Source organism: Syngnathus acus, chromosome 23 (genome assembly GCF_901709675.1).
Source record: "Syngnathus acus chromosome 23, fSynAcu1.2, whole genome shotgun sequence".
NCBI lineage: Eukaryota > Metazoa > Chordata > Actinopteri > Syngnathiformes > Syngnathidae > Syngnathus > Syngnathus acus.
Genome location: NC_051107.1, coordinates 3,653,795 through 3,671,998, shown reverse-complemented (window position 1 = coordinate 3,671,998; position 18,204 = coordinate 3,653,795). Strand labels below are relative to the sequence as shown.

At 44.5% G+C, this 18,204-nt stretch overlaps 4 protein-coding genes across 5 annotated transcripts; 2 read left to right on the top strand and 2 right to left on the bottom strand.

Annotated features, from left to right (window-relative positions):
* On the top strand, positions 1 to 1,394 carry ucmaa (upper zone of growth plate and cartilage matrix associated a). The gene is made up of 5 exons (XM_037243039.1): positions 1 to 183; positions 407 to 457; positions 535 to 633; positions 810 to 908; positions 1,163 to 1,394. The coding sequence occupies exons 1-5, from the start codon at positions 126 to 128 to the stop codon at positions 1,249 to 1,251; spliced, it is 396 nt and encodes a 131-aa protein (XP_037098934.1). The 5' UTR covers positions 1 to 125; the 3' UTR covers positions 1,252 to 1,394.
* On the bottom strand, positions 327 to 6,681 carry mcm10 (minichromosome maintenance 10 replication initiation factor). The gene is made up of 18 exons (XM_037243021.1): positions 6,397 to 6,681; positions 6,200 to 6,241; positions 5,768 to 6,034; positions 5,484 to 5,684; positions 5,292 to 5,402; positions 5,027 to 5,228; positions 4,778 to 4,943; positions 4,531 to 4,698; positions 4,291 to 4,407; positions 3,966 to 4,156; positions 3,806 to 3,900; positions 3,616 to 3,720; positions 3,116 to 3,547; positions 2,920 to 3,044; positions 2,723 to 2,836; positions 2,504 to 2,649; positions 2,384 to 2,426; positions 327 to 2,282 (listed from the first exon to the last, which is right to left on the bottom strand). The coding sequence occupies exons 2-18, from the start codon at positions 6,204 to 6,206 to the stop codon at positions 2,199 to 2,201; spliced, it is 2,574 nt and encodes an 857-aa protein (XP_037098916.1). The 5' UTR covers positions 6,207 to 6,241; positions 6,397 to 6,681; the 3' UTR covers positions 327 to 2,198.
* Positions 6,682 to 7,172: 491 nt separating this feature from the next.
* optn (optineurin) lies at positions 7,173 to 11,576 on the bottom strand. The gene is made up of 13 exons (XM_037243023.1): positions 11,439 to 11,576; positions 10,492 to 10,616; positions 10,222 to 10,421; positions 9,946 to 10,107; positions 9,697 to 9,878; positions 9,524 to 9,620; positions 9,257 to 9,366; positions 9,030 to 9,179; positions 8,764 to 8,848; positions 8,531 to 8,689; positions 8,286 to 8,419; positions 7,805 to 7,878; positions 7,173 to 7,698 (listed from the first exon to the last, which is right to left on the bottom strand). Exons 2-13 carry the CDS (start codon positions 10,610 to 10,612, stop codon positions 7,586 to 7,588), a joined length of 1,587 nt encoding a protein of 528 aa, XP_037098918.1. The 5' UTR covers positions 10,613 to 10,616; positions 11,439 to 11,576; the 3' UTR covers positions 7,173 to 7,585.
* A 931-nt stretch (positions 11,577 to 12,507) lies between these two features.
* On the top strand, positions 12,508 to 15,438 carry ccdc3a (coiled-coil domain containing 3a). 2 transcript variants are annotated; one of them, XM_037243034.1, is made up of 3 exons: positions 12,508 to 13,086; positions 13,306 to 13,483; positions 14,861 to 15,438. In XM_037243034.1, the coding sequence occupies exons 1-3, from the start codon at positions 12,680 to 12,682 to the stop codon at positions 15,143 to 15,145; spliced, it is 870 nt and encodes a 289-aa protein (XP_037098929.1). In that variant the 5' UTR covers positions 12,508 to 12,679; the 3' UTR covers positions 15,146 to 15,438. The 2 variants fall into 2 exon arrangements, with proteins under 2 accessions (XP_037098929.1, XP_037098928.1); XM_037243033.1 differs by having other exon boundaries at positions 12,514 to 13,086; positions 14,840 to 15,438.
* The last annotated feature ends 2,766 nt before the right edge of the window (positions 15,439 to 18,204 follow it).

Below are 18,204 nucleotides of genomic sequence, written 5' to 3'. Positions count from 1 at the left end.
ACGTCATTGTGTCGTTTAAAGTCCCTCCTCATTTTCTCTCCTCCCACTCTTCCTCCCGCCTCTCATCCGCCCTTCTTACTTTTCTCCGCGCAAGTTCCGTCGGCAGTCCGTACCCGCTCTCCAAGATGTCTCGAAGTCCGCTCTTCGCTCTGTCTTGCCTCATCACCCTCCTCATCCTCACTTGTGAGTTCATCCTCTGATTCTGTTTTTGGGCAAAATCAGTCAGTTGAGTATTTGGAGCAGCTTGGGAAATATTTGAGGGGAAAAAATAATTTCTTACCTTCTTTTGCATGTGTTTACCAACATTAACTCAGCCCAAGCACACATTTCACATTCAAAAGCATTTTAATTGTTCTGCCTGGCATGGATAAACAAAAATACATTCCAAGTGAATATTTGTCTTTAGTTTCCAGTTTCTGTGAAAGTGCCGATGACCCGAACGCAGCTGATGTCAAAGGTGATACTCGCGAAACACATCACATAAATATTCACAACTGCGGCTAACCTTCAAGCGTTGAACTCTGACCCCATCAGCACCAGAGGCGGCGCGACGTGTGTTCATGCCCGAGGCGGACGCTGCCACCTTTTTCAAACGCCGCAGTCGCCGCTCAGTGAGATATTACGAGCAGCTTGGTGAGTCGTACACTGACTACAGATCGAAAAAAGCAAAATATGAGTCTTAACGGCTGCTAAGTCAATCAAGTGTGAAGCCCCTTGAATATTCATCACGGGCCTTCAGAAGGAGTCACGGGATATCGCGGCGCAGTGTCCCTTCTCACGCGAAACGCTCGGTCGCCGTGTGTTTCCAGCCGAGCAGAGGGTGTTTCGGGTAAACGCGGAGCGCCGGAGGGAGAACAACGAAGAGAAACGCAACGAGTACGAGAACTACGCCGAAGAGGATCGGACCGGTAAAATCTTTCATTTCGCAAGAGAAAAATAACCTAATTTTGTGTTATGTAATAAATTTTGTTAGAAAAATTACATTGAGAAAAAAAAAAAAAAATTGCAATCGCAATATTGACGGGGGGGAAGAAAAAAATTATTATTTTTCAAAATCATTTGGCGCTACGTCACAATAAGACCTAAATATTGTTTCAGGAGGTTGTAAAACGGTAAATACAAAATGAATTTGTGTTATGTTTTGTCTCCTTTAAACGCACAGAACAAGGCGAACGAAGCAGAGAGAAGCAAGAGCAATATCGCGAGTACAACTATGACGGACAATACCCTCGCTTTCACTGGTTTCACTAATTGTCTTCAAAGTCAAGTGAACCGTATCTTTTAATATAGCTTAAAATATCCTAAAAATGTTATAAACAAATTCTGCTTTGTGTATAATTTTTTTTTTTTTTACATTGGACACACTCAACAAATAAAGTCAACATTAGGTAAGGCATGTTTGTTTTAACTGCTTTTTCCACGGACATACAAGCTTCATAAAAGGTTACCGTGATTGTGAGCCTGAGGCGTTCGTAAACACGAGTGGAACGGTTTGGACTTGCAACGCGTTTGATTTCCTGAGAGGGAAAGAATTGGAGCCCGACAAAGACAAATTTTTGATGCTTTAACCACAGCGCGGTCAGGAATTCGGAGTATTCAAATGGAAGAAGAGACGAGCTGCGCAAGTCATCAGGCTGAAGTTATTTTCCGGATCGGAAAAGCAGAAGGAGAAAAAGCCAAAAAGCACTCTGTAATTGCTAAAAGCTGATGTTGTCCTGTTTAAAATACAACCTGAGATTTCCGGGCTGGCGTGAGCCCCGACACCTGGAGAAGATTACAAAAATTGGTTTTGCCTTCACGCAGAAGACGAGACTCACATTTCATATTGTGTGCAGAGGGAGACGTGATTCACTGAGCGGCTCTCAAATCACCCAAAGTAAAAGATGAATACATTTCGAATAAATGACCAACCTTAGATGTTCTTCCAAGATCTTTTTAAGTACAGAAACATGCCGAGTTTTTGCATGAAGGGGATCTTCTCGGGCCTGCTGCAAAATTCTTGCTCTCTATTATCACAAAATCATAGTCAAGTATTTCCTTGTGGTGTAACCAATATTTAGAGGGAACACCCAAAAAGGGAAACAACTAAATTCTTTGCGTATTTAGAACTTTCCCCTCTGGCCAATGCCAAACAGTGGTTTAATTTCTTCCAAATGTCACATGATCAAAATGAAAAGTCATTTAAAAAAAAATTGGTTCTACTTTAAACTGTTGAGGAACCTTCCGTGTTCTTCCCCTCGGGGCTTGAGAAGCTCTCCGCCAATCTTTGGGCCCGTTTTCTCCTGTGGGAGAAGAGAAGAAGAAGCAGCGATTTTATCTCATGCAGACGGAAGGAATGCAAAACACAAAGTCTTGGATGCTTTTTCGATAACGAGGCGTTTACCTTCAGCATTCCGTCACGCTGCCATTTGAAGAGGCCGCAGTTGCTGGAAAAATACGAGACAAATGCCGAGTTCAAATTTCAATGCAGGAAGGATTCGAAGGATGCAAGGTTGCTTGCTACCTGCAGTGTTTGTGCGGCAGTCTGTCAAGGGCGATGGCTCTCTGGCCGCACGGGCACTTGAAGAAACGTTTGATGGCGTCGTGCCAGCGCAGCGGGTGACTCTCGGCCACGCAGCGATCGGCCGGTTTGAAATACGTGTAGTCGCACTGCGAGGCGAAAAAAAAACGAGAACTCGTAAAGTGGCGTCGTTCTATTTGTCGGTGGCGGACAGGAAGTGACCTTTTGACAGGAAACAGCCCGACACTTCATCTCCCGGATGCCCTTCATTTTCTCCTCCATCTGCTCCTTCTTCACTAGCGCGTCAAAATATCGCTCCTGGAGTTGATACTCAGTCTGCGAGGGGCGGCGAAAATAAACAAATTGAAATGAGAAGAGAGAAAAAACTGCGGGAAGCAATTTCAGCAGGTGCTTCGTACCGCCTGTAGTGCCGCTCCATGGAGAGATTTGGCGTTGAGGATTTTTTGAAACTCCGCCGACTGAATGTAGTCGCGTTCACCTCGCTGTTTCTTCTCAGCCGGCTCATCGGAATCGCCGCGATCGACTGCGTGGATGATATTGAACACACAGTGGTGACTGCTTATTCATTCCACCAAACGGGTTGAGTGTGGTTACCGTCGGGCGAGGTGAGATTTTTCTCCACCCGGGCGCTGATCTCGCTGCAGCTCATCCTCTTCCTCTTGACAGCGTTGGGGTCGTCCTTCTCCAGCGCCATCCCCTTGGCTCTCAGCTTCTTCAGAGCCACCAGCTTGGTGGCGGAGATGCTCAGGGCGGTGGCGGCGGGCGGGGTGGCGTCGAAGAAGAGGACGTCCTCGCCCTTTGCGAAGCCTCGACCCAGCGTGGGGGTTTGCGGCGTGGCGGGGCTTTGGCCGGTCGCGGGGACGCCTGCTTTGGGGGATGCCAGTAAAGACGACGCGGCTGACTTGGGCACTGCGACCGCTCGACGTTGACGATTCAGCAGGAACTCCCTCTGCTTCTGTTTCTGCTGCTTGAGAAGGTCTGAAGCCGAGATAGACTGAACAGGAGCTCCTTGTGCGTCTTTAGGGGCTGACGGACAAGACGAAAACTCTGAGCCTGTGGTGACATTGGGTCGACATTTGTCCCGGGTTGCATACCTTGTATCAAGTGCTTCTTGAGCTGCAGAGCTCCCGGCGACGGCACCGACATCAAGCTCTTGAATTCATTCGAACAGTTTGACACCTCACCAGACGACTTCAGGGCTACAAGATGGAAACAAATTGTCAGCATGACACGTCACTCCATCCGTGGAGAAAGGATCCAATGAAATGGCTGGAGTCGGGTTACCCAGCATTTTCGCATGAAGGATGTGACGAGCGGAACCTTTCACAAAGAGCTTGTCCAAAGTTGTTTGTCCTGATTTTTGGGGTTTGGACGCAGATCTGCGCCGCATATGGATGCGATTAGGAAAATGTCACTTGAGAGCAGACGCCATCGTTGGACTCACAGTGATGCCGCGCAGGCTGCCGACGAGACGCCGCCGTAGTGAAAGCCGTCCTGACAGAGGCGCTCCCTGAGGCTGACGCCCTTCACCTTGCTGGGCGCCTTTCCGGAGAACGCCGACTGCAGCTCGGAGCGCTTGGAGCTCATCTTCTTGTACTGGGCCTGGACGTGATATTGGCAGAACTGGCATTCGTACTGAGGGCAGAAAGAAGGATATATGTCAAAGCTTATTTGAAGAGTAAAATAATTGACTCTTATTTCAATATTTAGAATTATAAATGACTCATTGAAGTCAAAAGTGTATTCCCATATTATATTGACAGTATTACCATGTTAACAAGCTGAGAGCAGGGGTCTCCATTTTTCTTCATGGTTTTGCACGTGCCGTAATCTTGAGCTTCGCCCATCAGCAACACCTTCTGCGGGTGATCCACTGTCAAACTGACCTGCATGTTATAAGATAGAAACTTTTTTTTAAAAAGTCAATGAACTGCCTGAACATGGCAGTAAACAAAGGCGACGTTAATAAAAATAATATTGGCATTTTAATGTGAGATGTTTGCGCTCACCCCATCATATCCGTCTTTTTGTTTCATGGAGTTGGGGTTGAGGATTCCGATGACGCTGCCCGTTTCGGTCTTCCAGTGCTCCTTGTGGACGTTTCCGAACAGCAAAAGCGACACGAACACATCCAGGTTGTGGAGGTCGTTCAACTTCCAGATGCTAAATGTTTTACCCTTTATCGGCAGAGATGTTGAGGTGTAAAAAAACTAGAAAGTCTCAAAAGCGTCGTTGGATCGAATACGGGATTCTTACGCTGCTGCTGCTTTGCGGTGTTGCTTTGCTGACCAGCACGCCAAACGTCACCCAGTCGCTGTCCTCCAGCTTCTCGCGTTGCAGGCGCTCCGGCACCTGTGAGAGGCGGATGAGGCGGCGGTCGGCCATTTTACGGTCCATATCGCTGGATGAAACGCGTGGCTTTCTGAAAAGCGCACAAAATGGTTGATTAAAAACATGCAGAGAATTGAATGGGTCTAATTAGAGCTTTCCCAAAAAAGTCCTGACCTGAGCCGCAATCCAGAGTATTTCTCCATCGCCACATCTTTAGGAAGAGAGTCCAGCTTCGGCGGTCCTGCTGAAGAAGAAGTCGGGCAGGGTCTGCTCTGGAAGGTTGTAGACTGACGCTGAGGAGTGGCCGCCTTGCTTGTGCTTTCCACAGGCAGGAAGGAGCTTCCCATCTTCATCTCCACCAATGGTGCTCTGGCTTCTGGTATGAAAAATAATAATACACTGAGAAATGAGCAGCGCAAATAACTCAGGTGAGTTTAACCTGGTGAAGTGCTGGATTTGCTTTGGTGGGTCACTCTGGGTTTGCGTTTGACTGAGTCGGCGTTGCTCAGCTCGGAGATAAAGTCAGAGGACTCCTGGCCTCCTGTTTTTCCTGGATTGGGCGACACTGTCATTGATATTTCAGTGAAACAGACCGTCATGACAGTGAACGTAATTATAAGCAAGCGTGTACCTGATTCATTTTTTAGCTTCTGTGTCACAGCCGCTGGCTTTTCTGGGATACGCTTTTTTGGGGCCTGACTGGAAGGCAAAGGTTTCAGAGTGGGTGAGCTCCCTGATGGTTTCAGCGAGGAAGAGGAGCAGGGAGCACTCTGGCTTGCTTCCAGCTGCTTCTGTAATGCCTGCATTTTCTCCTGCATTTGCCTCAACTCCTCTGAACATGATGGAAAGGGAAAAAAAAAATCCATGAAACATCAACTTGTGATGTGTTCTGCAAGAAATGACGCAGATACAAACCTTGTAGCTCCTCTTGGGACCTGTTAAGACTCTCATTGGCTTTGCTATTATTTTCTTTCACCACCTGCTCTTCTTTTTCAATATCATCCACATCTCCAAATAACTCGGTCAATTCGTCCTTCGGCTCCACATCTCGTCCTTCCACGTACTCTTCGCCATCGTCATTGTCAAACAGGTCATCCAAGTCATCTGCTTGCTGCTGCTGGTCTTCTTCGCAGCCATCATTTTCAGCCAACAGGGCTGTCAAAATGTCCAAATCGTCTTCACCTTGATAAAGAGTAAAAAATGTACTGCTCGACACACAATAAACACAAAACATTCTCATTCACATCTATGGACAATATAGAATCTTCAATGCGCCTGACATGCATTTATTTTAGAATGTGGAGGAAACTGAGAGGAAAAATGCCAAATAAAATAAAAATTACTTACAATCCATTATCAAGTAGAGTCAACCCGATTACGCCTGCCAAGCTACAGGACAAACACGGTTTAAGTGGCAGTAATATTACAAGTACAGTACACATTAGATATTTTACACATTACCAAACCACCATTAAGACGTGAATATAATTTGATTAGTTACAATATAGTCGGTCCACGAAATTCAACATACGAAGACAACTTACCACTTAAGTGCCAAATTCCCACCTCGTGTCTCCTCTACTATTCAACGGAATCAAAACGTCGTTTCAGTATATTACTATTATTTTTGTAACACAAATATATCCGTGTTTTGTTGTTTAACGAACCATTTTTTTGGCTCTTCTTCTTCCCAAAGCGAGGGAGAAAATCTAAACTGGCGCTAAACTGAGGACCCCGCGGTTGTCAAATCATTTTTAGGTGGCTCAAATGTGCCTGATTGTAAAAGCGCTCTCGATATTCGATTTACTTCTTAGTTAAGTCTAAATTTTTCAAAAATGTACATAAGTAAAACGGATAACTAAATGCAGAAGGAGCATAGTTTACCGGCAATATGTTTTATTTTACAAAAGTTGAGAGGCAAATGTTCGGGCAACAAAGTAGGCGTGCCCTATTGTCGACATCCTAAAGAGTAGAAAAAGCGTTTTTATTTTTTTTACAAGGAAACAAATAATGGACTTTAATACAGTATTAAGAGAAGCATAATTGTAAATATATGCTGTAATAATTGTAAATACATAAACATGCAATTGTCAATGGAGATATATCTGCATATTCATTTCACCTAAATGTTTGAGGGACATAGTCATTATTTGGATAAAGATGTGAATAAAAATAGAATTACCATGTCTTCACAGGGTGGTGGAAGGCAATGATGACCGTTTTCAGGACCTTGAGGACTACAATTCACTCCAGTTGTTAAGATGAAATCATTTTGAAATGCATGGACATGTGCTCACTTATCACGGAGAAAACAATGCTCTGACCTGATGACATCAATTTATTTAACAGAACATTTTGCAAGAGCAGTGTGCAGGGTCAAAAGGTTGCCAAGGTGTGAGCCTCCTAAAATTAAATATACCTGCTTATATAAAGTATATGTGCCCGATGATAAATTTCAAATACCCAATAGTACAAAAGCCCCCGAGTGACAGATTTATTTAAAGTCTCTATACTTGGACATTCCTTGCGTATTGCCTTGACTCACGCAAACAAAACTGAGATGACGTCAAACATGAAAAAGATATCAACTCTTCCGAATCTTACATTTGAACAAGCGAGGAGTCACTGACTTGAATCGTTCTCGTCTCATCACAGGAAACAGTTAAGTCCAGAGGAAGACTCAGATTAAAGTGCAATTACGGCTATCACTATCATAAACGAACGAGACGGGGGCTAGTTGATGCAGTCCATGATGTGGATCTGCAGAGTGTCCAGATCTGGCAGTATTTCGTTGCACTTTGGACAAACGTGTGCGGGAATACCGCCCTGACGCTGCCAGTTGGTGCCTGCAAGACAAAAAAAAAAACTGCTGAGTGGCCATTTTTTTCCACCCCCAACCACAGACTGTTGCTTTAAAGCATCAAGTCAAGGAATCAACAATAAAAATCATACCTCTTGAAACTAAAGCTTGCCCTTGTGCATTTGGATTTGGCACATGTCTTCTTTGCATTTCACCTAACGTCTGCCTGTGGACACACAATTCAGCAAGAGTGAGGAAACGGAACGTCACCTTTCGTGCAGTCCTGGGCAGCGCATGTGAATAAGGTGTAATTGCGCATCTTCTACACAAGGTGGCAGCAGCCATTTGTATAGCTATTTTCTTTTTTGTTTACTTTATATTAGCAAGGACGTTATGGAGAAGGGGCACTAATTATGATTTACAGAAAGATTTTCTTCTTCCTATGAGGGTGTAACAGAAAATAACTGAGAAGCATATTTGAGATGTGTTTTCAGCAAATGGGACAGTTTTGCTTCTTGCGTAGTGGTCCTAGAAAAAGTCAGATTTGTTTGCTAATTGAATTGCCTGCCTGTAGCCACTTTGCATTGGCTGCTACCACCAGTTGCGGTGCTGTTTGTCAATCTTTCGCCATACCGGCTCATCTCCTCCTGCAGATGGATGTTCTGCTTCTTTACGTATTCCAGCTGAACAGAGAGACACTCCCTCTCCTCGTGCAGTTTCTCCCTCGCCGCCCGCTCGGCGTAAAAATCAGAGGAGTAGACCTCGGCCTGAGGAGAGAGGGAATCGCCACGATTCAAACACATCAAATTGGAAAATGAAGATGTTAAAAGAAATACAAGACTAAAAATATGGCTTTCAAGAGCCACAAAATTGCCCACCTGCGCCTCCAAGACAGAGATGGTCTCCAGCTCCTTCTCCTTCTTGAAGACCTCCTGCTTCAAGCTGTCAATGTGCTCCTGCTTGGTGGCCAGGGCCTTCTCAGCGGCGCCGAGCTGACTTTTAAGATCGTCCACCACCTCCTTGCCCACCAACCCGGCCTGCGGCACCAGTCACTTGACTGATTCAAAGCAAATAGCAAACCGGCGAAACATTTTGCTGCTTGACACATTACCTCTCTCTTCTTCTGCTCTTCCTGGAGCTCATTGTAGTCTTCGAACAGTTTAGCGTAGGCGTCCTTCAGCTGGGCCAGGTTGCTCCTGACCCAAAATGAATTTCATTACATGTCATTCAAAGGGACAAATTTGTGATGGGAAAATGACGCTTCAAAGTTGCTTCATGAAGCGATTGCTGTATTTTTTGACGCCTCTAGATGGCACTCTGTGTTTGAAGCTTTATTTTCCCATCAGATCAGTGCTGCGAGTACGAGTGTTCACGGACCTCTCCTCCCCGGACCTCTTCTGCACGATTAAGCTCTGCGCCTGAATGCTGTTGAGTTGCACCTTGAGCTTTTCGTTCTGCGATTTAACAGCCTGCGTGTCGACCAGTTGGGTCCTCAGAGTGGCCACGTCGGTCTCCATCTCGCGACATCTGCGCCGAGAATCAGGTTGAGGCATGATAGTGCGATCCTATATGCTTGTTTACCCTCAAAGTAATTGTTAACAAACCGCTCCTGCAGGTTCTTCTTCATGCCTTCCGCTTCATCCAGCTTACCCTGGGCCAGCTGCAGCTTTTGAACCAATGCCATCATCTGCGATCTTATAAACTCGGAGGCCACCTGGAATGCAAACAAACCGTTCAGACAATTTTGATAAGCGACGTCCAGCCACTTCCTTGTGAGAATTCGGTTATTCATTATTTATTTTGATTTTGAAGGCCTGATTTTGACTAACAACAGCAAATTTACTCACACAGATACATAAAAACATGAATACCTCGACCTTCTTTGAATTGTCTCTGGTCTCTTCTGTCAAGCTGGTCTGTGTTGTTATGGTCGCATGTTGACTCTTCTTTTCCTCCATCGTTCTTATTCTGTTAAGAGTGCAACAAGGTTGAGGGAAAGAATTGATGGACTGCATTTACGAATGATAAAAAAAAAAAACTTTACACGTCAACGGTTGCCTGCAGTTCGGCCTGCAGCCGCTCGGCTCGCTGAGTCTCGTTCCTGAGGGATTGCAGCAGGTGACTGACGGTCACCTCCTCGCTGTCCAGACGGGACGCCGTCATGCTCGCGTCGAGATGTTTGCTGCTCTCACTGGCGTCTTTCAGGACGCCGACACCACCTTCGTCCTGAAAAGACAGTTGTCTTTTGATTAAACACCGCTAACGCGCTTCGAGGTTGATGTTTTCTTCTCACCGACACAGTTATGATCTCGATAAAGGAGTCTTCACAAGAGTTGGGCTGGCACTTCAGATGCAGCTCGGAGTTGAGAGCCACCAGGTCGTTCTTCTCCGCCTGCAGTCGGCTGACCAGAGCGCGCAGGGCGTCCGTTTCGGCGCTGTGACCGGAAGGCACGACCTGGAAATGACATGTTGAGTGAAAATTAGGATTACATTGCTCATCGTGTGCATCCCTGCCGCTTTCCTGATTTTTGTTTGCAGAATCTATCTCCTGCCTAACAAGCCCACTCACTTGTGAGCCATCCAAAGCACTGGGTGACTGCGTCACTTTCTTGCTGAGCCCCTGGTTTTCCATAGCCAGGGCCTCCATCTGAACCCGGGCCTCCCCGAGCCTCGTCTCCAGGAACACCCGCTCCTGCCGCTGCTTCTCGCGCCACAAGAACAGCTCCTCAAAACGCTCTTTCATCGACAGGTTGGTCTGACGCAAAGCCTCTGCGGGAAAGGGGAAAAGCACGTAAAGTGGACGTGCAAAGATCATTTCGATAACGTGACCTTCGCTCACCTTTAAGGTTGCGGTTTTCCTGAATAAGAGTTTTCATCTGGACCAACGCCTCCTCTGACGTTTCCACCATACTGGGGGAGCGAGCAGTGTCCCCATTCAGTACGGGCTCTACGGAATCCATGATGCTGAGAGAAGTAAAAGACAAAACGTTGCTCTTTACAGCAATAATACTGGGTTGCAAAAAGGGAGGAAAGTCGGTTAACTGCGTGATAAAGTAGCTCGCTGAAAATTCCCCTAACTTTGCAAACCTGGTTTCAAGCGATACTGTCATAGATGCATAAATCATTGTGGCATTGTTTAGTCTTAATATTTTGCGGTTCCCACAGTGGTAAACTTAGCGGATTGTCATTACAAAGCCTGAAAAGTGACTCAGGACTTAAGCATGCTGCACTAGCAAGAAAAACAACCAGGCACTTTGAAATGACATCATGTCATCTGCAGGTCACATGGCATCTTAATCACATCGTGGACGTCCATCGGGTCAGTTGGGAAAGTCTTTCAAGGTCAAAAAAGGATGACGAGGGTGGTTTGTCTTCTATTAATAAAATATACAGTAAAAGTTGTAAAGTTGAAAGCGCTCTTCATGAAAACACACTCCAATAGCAGTTTTAGATTTATTTTAAGTCAATTTTGTGTTTTATTCTGATTTGTCTTGATCTGTTTGTTTTAAATGTAGCTTAGTTTCGTAAGTTTCATCAGTATTTTAGTTTCTACGGCTGCTTTTCATTCCAATGTGCTGTCTTGTTATCGTTGTGGAGACAAATCTCCAGCAGACACAAGTGGAATAAACTTCACTTTTGGACGAAATATTACAGTCATCATCGACTTTCTCTTTCGATACGTACTAAATGACGAGCCAAGTTTTCTTTCAAAATCAATTTAGCTGTGAAGTCAACACATTTCCGGACTGCGTCAAAACAAAACAAGTAAATAAGCTTAAAACTGACCTTCAGTGGAATCCGGAAAGCAAATTTAGATGTTCGTGTCGAAAACAAGTAAGCAACAATGGAGATTAAGGTAAGTGTTGGATTGTTGATGAACCTTGCAATATCCGCTTCTGGTTTGGGTGAAATTCAAGTCCAACACTGAAAAGAAAGACAATATAGTTATTGACTTCAAAATAAGATAGGCAACTCAACGACCCCTTTCAATGGAGCCGTGAGAACACTGAAACCTTTTATTTTGAAGACGTCTTCGTCTCGTTTTCCTGTCATGAGATACGCACACTTAACTGAATCTGTTCCCTTTGATTGACGTCACAAAGGATATAAATCGTAGCTACGACGCGTCGGTTCTCGTTATACGTCAATAACTAACGTCACGCCGTGAAGCATTTTGCTCAAATTTTAAGCATATTTACCAAATTTATCAATACTATGCCTTAACCACAGCGTTATCTCGGGTTAGTGATGGACGTTGTACAAATTCTGGTGTTGTCGCTGCTGTAGAAACAAAATACCATCGTAAACCGATTATTTTATCTTTAAGCTATTGATTCTGCAAGGTAAAATATTCAAACAGCTCCCCTTTAAAGTTCTCAAACATTTGGATTTTTTGTTGAATTCGCTGCATATTTTCTCAAGTTCCCTTTTAAAAAAAAACATTGAAATTACAGCCTTTATTCAAGCATGTTGGGATTCAATTTAAAATTCACTAGATGGCAGTGTTGTACAGGCACAAACGGGTAATGGTGTGAATGTTGTCAAGTTTAAATGTCCCTTTGCTTTTTCATCAGTCTCCTTTATTATTACAAATTTGCATAATACATAATGGATGGAAGGAAGGAAAGAATAAAGGAATTACAGGTATGCGAGAAAGAAGGAAAAAAGGGGGTCATTTTGAACTCTGACTAAAAAAAACTATTTTTTTGTAAGTGCATTCCCAGTTTGTGTAGCAATCTCAATATTCAACTCTGAATTGAAAAGTGAGTTATGCGACAGAGGGATTCCATGTACACACTTGACCCACTTTTTCATGTGTCCTTGAATGCAGCACCGATGCTCCCTGCAGAGCTCTTAAAAAAGGAGGCGTGTGAGAAGGACACTTTAGAATTGGCTCCCAAAGTTTGCACGAAAGCAGCAGGTTCTTTGCGCTTTTCCAATTTATGGAGCGGACTTTTTGTATTTGTAAGCGTCCAATTGTAATTCAACTTGCAATTGCAAGCTGAATATCACTCCGGGGCTCCGTGATGACGTCCACGGTTATTCTCATTGCACTGCTTGGCGTATTTACGCACCGAGACACTTTGACGCACGGCTGCCAGCTGCCGTCCGAGTGGCGGCCACTGAGCGAGGGATGCCGCGCGGAGCTGGCCGAGATCATCGTGTACGCGCGGGTTCTAGCCATCCACCGGGAGCCCCTGGGTGGTGGGGTGGACAGCCTCTACAACTCGCTGCCCGTCGGATTCGGTTACGGGTACGAGGGCGCGGAGGAAGGGCTGCTGTACTCGGCGGAGGTGGAGCTGCTATGCGATCAAGCCTGGGGGAGCATGCTGGAGGTCCCGGCGGGGTCCCGGCTTAATTTCACCGGCCTGGGCTACCTCTCCTGTCAATCTCACACGGTGATGGAGAACTACTCCTACTTCTTCTTCCTCAGGTATACAAATGAGTTGAATTCATTGACAAGTGCACCCCCTAGGAATAATATTTTATTCAATCTAAATATTTGTGACCTACTCTAAATTCAATATTTTTCCATGGTCATTTCTTGATGGTTGTGATACTATTGGAGAACTCCAGCATCAATGGTGGAGACATAAACAACTCACCTGACATGTGCGGCATCCTTTCTGAATGTTCACGATTCCTCCACTAGGATGGATGAGAACTACAATATCCTGCCCCACGGCGTCAACTTCCAGGACGCCATCTTCCCCGACACGGCCGAGAACCGGCGAACCTTCTCCAGCCTCTTCCAGTTCTCCAACTGCACTCAGGGGAGCCAGCCGTTCCACACTTTCAGCCCCGAGTGGGACACTGCGGAAGACAGCAGGGTAGGGTGTTAATATTCAATGTTGTGGGGGGCAAATTGTTGAGATACTCAAGGAGAATTTTGGTTTGTTTTCAGCATGAAAATATAGCTAGCAAGCAAGATAACTAGCGTAATGCACCCAAGCAGGCTGGTAAGCTAAACATTTTTGTTCCTCCGCTGACTGCTCATGGGCAGCTCGAGAAAACATGCCATGACATGTTAAAAAGGAATTGAATTGTTTTACTGGCTGTAAAAGTGTGGGGAGGTTAAGGTCCCCCCCAAACCCCCCTCGCAACTACGCCTCTGTAAATTAACTAGTCTTGGGGTTTTGAATCCACTAGGGTAGAGAAACGTACTAATATGCAGCAAGCACGTGATTGGGCCGCACACGCTCACGTCAGCCGGTGAGGATTAAAGCAAGCGACTGATGGTTAAAGGTCAAATAGCAGAGATGTTCATCTGTGAACTTATTTGACCCTGAGCACAAAGCAAAAGAGCATCTTTGGTTTGTGTGTGGCTTTGACCTCCAGGCTTGTGGATGACAAGCACTTGCACGTCTTTAGGGGGTCGTGCGGGTCAAGGCGAGGCAGTACAGGTGTTGAGGAATTTCCCAAGATTTTTTTTTTTTGTCACCTCTTGCCATACAGTTTGGGAAAAACTTCCTTCCCGGGTGGACACTTGAAGCTTTCAAGACGTGACTTCCTAAAATTGAATGCGGGGTGGTGTTGTTTCAGCCCCGTGGGAAGCAGACACCCCCTGAAGGACTTCCTCTCTTTTCAAAACCCTTCATTAGAGGCTACCATGTAATCTTTCCACTGAAAGATAAGCCATTATTTCCCCCGATCCTATTATTATATAAGGCGAACTTAACATTTAACCTGTGCTGATGAGAGAAATGCTCAAAGCTAGAACAATGTTTTCTGGCTCTCGTAAATGTTTTCCATGGACTTTCATCAGCTTGAAAGGTAGTCAATACCAAAATATTTTCTTCAAATGTTATAATTTACATGGGTGCAGTTATTTTTACAGCTGGCAGGTAATACGCGGATGTTTTGACAGATGTGTGCATGTTTTAGATATCCCATAGAGAATCAACCTTCTTGAGAAAGACTTCACAAATGCAAATATATGAGTCTATTTTGATTGGACTTGCATTGTGTAGATGTTCCTCTAAAATTGTCACTGGAGGAGAAATAAAAAAAACATATCAGGGTGTATAGTGGTATTCCTGGTGTGCAGTGATGAAAGAAGAAGAGTAATATACTCCAAGTGCATGCTGGGTAAATCACATCACTTACACAGCCAGACGCTGAGAGGTTTGTCCTCCAGTTTTGTGAGGAAAATAAACAAGCGCGTTGACTCTGTGCTCCCCCCCCAGCTGCTGTGCTCCTCCATGCAGGCGGCGCTGTTCGACGAGGAGGAGCGAGCCCGCAACCTGCAGGAGCGCCTAGCCGCCGCCGAGCGCAGGAACAAACAACTAAAGAGCCGCGTCCGTAAAGTGAAGCGCTCCCTGAGGAACGCCCGCAAGGCTACGCGCAAGGCCGAGCAGGAGGCGCAGGACCTGCTGGTGAGGCTCACGGCGGCCGAGCGCCAAGTCGGCCATCACCTCAACACCATCACGCAGGAAGAACCCCCGCCGGGGCGATACGCCGGCTCGGCCCTACGGCAGAGAATTCGACTCTGATCAAACCTGAAGGTTGGACTATGAGAGACTGCTGGGCGGTCTTTGCGGACAAAAACCATCCCAGTATCTGGATTTCAGTCTCCATTCAAGATTTTCTCCATGTTGATTCATAAAGGGTGGAAAATCAAGCTACTGGTTCATAACATTTATTGAAAATGCTCAAATGTATTATTCATATCCAATATCACCTATTACAGCATATAGAATAAAATCTTGTGTCAGTTTAAGCAGCAATCTGATTGGCTGCAAAGTTTTTACTCATATTTTGATATAATAAACTAGATGGAATGTGACTATTTTTTTGAAATTGTGATGTATCTTGATCTTGTAATGTGACTTTTAAACTTTGAATCAAACGGCGCTGCCCTACGTTTATTCGGGTGTTAAGAGAATTGTAGGTCAGAGGATACGGTGTAAAGTGTGGAGAGGACTAGTGTGCATGTCTGCTTCATCAAGTGAATGGAATGTGTGTTGTGAGGGGGTCAAGAACAGCAGGACGGCGCTGAAATATTCCTCTAATTAAGCCTGAATGGAAAGTCTTATTACTGGTTTTGAGATGTAATGCAGGGAAAATACATCACCTCTGTATATCGACTTCCCATAATGAGGAGGGATTTTTTTTCCGACGTTTAACCTGCAGGCATATAAAAAAAAAATCTGGAATATTTACAGGGATTTGGAAATCATTCAGAGACATATCAAGCTATCGGAAGCATCATAACAATTGTGGATTAGGTTCGGATGATAGAGAGAACATGTGGCGGAAGGTCCAATTTTTTTTTTTTTAGTGGCCAAACAGCAGCATCTGCAAACAATGTGTTTGCCGGCTTCTGATGCAGAATTCCAACTGGAGCCAAGAAAGGTAACAATTGCCTGGAGAGTTTGCGGCATCTGTCTTTTGTCTGCTCAACATCTGTTTTACACCAAATACCTTATATGCTCTATTCGGCCGTATTGCCACATGCACGGAACCTAAATCCTACTTCGGGGGGGAGAAGAAGCACAATTAGAACAATATCAAAAAAGGAAACAAGTGTGATAAAAAGGAAGATGAAAAAAAAAACATGTTTTAGTGATCATTCAGGATTTATTCCAGGAGACAAAGAAGAACAAAAGAGAATCCAGCCTGTGTCGTCATGGTAACTGATATGTGCACATGATTGTCGAAGGCATCCGATATACAAGCCCGGTGGACACGCAAAGTCAGAAGCATCAGTACGCCGGTGTGTCGTTGAGCGTGAGTGACGCTGGCGTGCCAGATGGGCGAGGACCAAGACAAAGAAGACTGGGAGACACTTGGTCACCATCACAAGCACGGCAGACAGACTTTCAGTCCTACAAACAATAGTCGAGGGCCTAAATTCAGACCCACATTTGAGTTAAGCGAAATATTTTCATTATTTCTTTTGTTTTAAATATTTTCATATTTTGTTGAGGCAAACATTTTTTTTTAATTAAAATTAATATAATTATGGCCACAAATATATATTAAAAAAAAAATATATATATATATATATATATATAATGAATTTGTCTGTAGAACTGAAACTCCATTCTGTGACAAAATGTTGGACATCGGTGCCAGAATCGTTTTTTTTTTTTTTTTTTTTACACAACACAGATACTGAGACGATACTGTTGTCATATGAGAGCCACTTGAATTCCATAACAGTGTGTTTCAGAGTTGTCACAGCTTTGGATTTCTTCATTTAGAATGGCAAAAAACGCAAGCCTGAGATCAATAAATGTTGTTCACAGACACTGAACTGGTACTGGAACACGAAACATTCGACTCCACTGTCAAAAGTCAAAACTCTTAACAAGGACTTTAGTCCCGCCTCCCTGCCCCATCCGAACATTCCAAAGACAATACAATCAAAACACGCAATCGCTCATCCACGAACTCAAGCCAGCACATCAAAACATTCGTAAATGATCATTTATAGTTCACAATTTATATACAGAAGCATTTTAAACATTGCATTCAAAAGCAAAGACATACCAGCCCGGAGGAGTAAGATCATGAAGCCTCTGCCCGTAGTACAGCACATTCATCAAAATTCAATCTCTTTTTGTGAAATTACCGATAATGGTCGGGAAATCATTTCTTTCCTATAGAAAAAGCAGATGTGAATTTCAGGGATTGAAGAGCAGGCTCTTTCTTTCCTGTATAACATTCCAATTAATATACTTTTCAGGATTTCCTCCCCCCCTCCCCTCCCTGAAAAGAAAAATAACAGAATTTGGAAAATGCATAGCAATCCATCTCCGTATGTACAGCATACAGGTTCATCACAAATAATCAGATTCAGCCCTTATGTATAAACATTATTTTTTTTTCTTCAATAATGACGCTTAGTTTCCTCTGAGAAAAAACATGGAGCTCTAAAAAACGGTGTTTATGTTTTAGGGGTAATAAACGACCACTTTGACACATTCACGTTTGAATTCAAAACAAAACTCAAGACGGTTCACTAAGACAACATGCATCGAAAGACACGCTAAAATAAACGGACAAGACGAAGCCGGTTCAATTTCGGGGGGTTGTGGGAATATTACAGGTTGTCCTCCATGCAGTGGCTTTAAATAACATGTGCATAAATACTTACAATCATGGCAATCGAGAGCTCACAAAGCATGTCACAGACTCACCGCCATCCAAAAACTAGACGGCAACCCACAAAAGGAGACAAAACACGTCACCGGGTGGATCGATGTCCGATCGAAACGGCTGGATCGTCGCATTCGGACATCCGGCGGCGGCGGCACTCTCGGGAGAGGAAATAAACACACTCCAAAAAAAAAAAAAAAGATGGCAAATAACAACGATCATATCAAATCATATAAAATCCATCAAAGCATCATCGCTTTCCTGTCGAATTCAGCCGAGCCCCGTGCGAATTCCCGTCGTATTCTTCACTCTGGTCTTTGGCTACATATTCACGATCAAGTACGGGAAGCGTGGAGCAGTCACTGCGGCGGGAACACTTTGGATTGGCTAATAAGTTCCAACGTATTTGAAAATAGCCATTTCAAAAATGTTAACTCCACATTGGCAG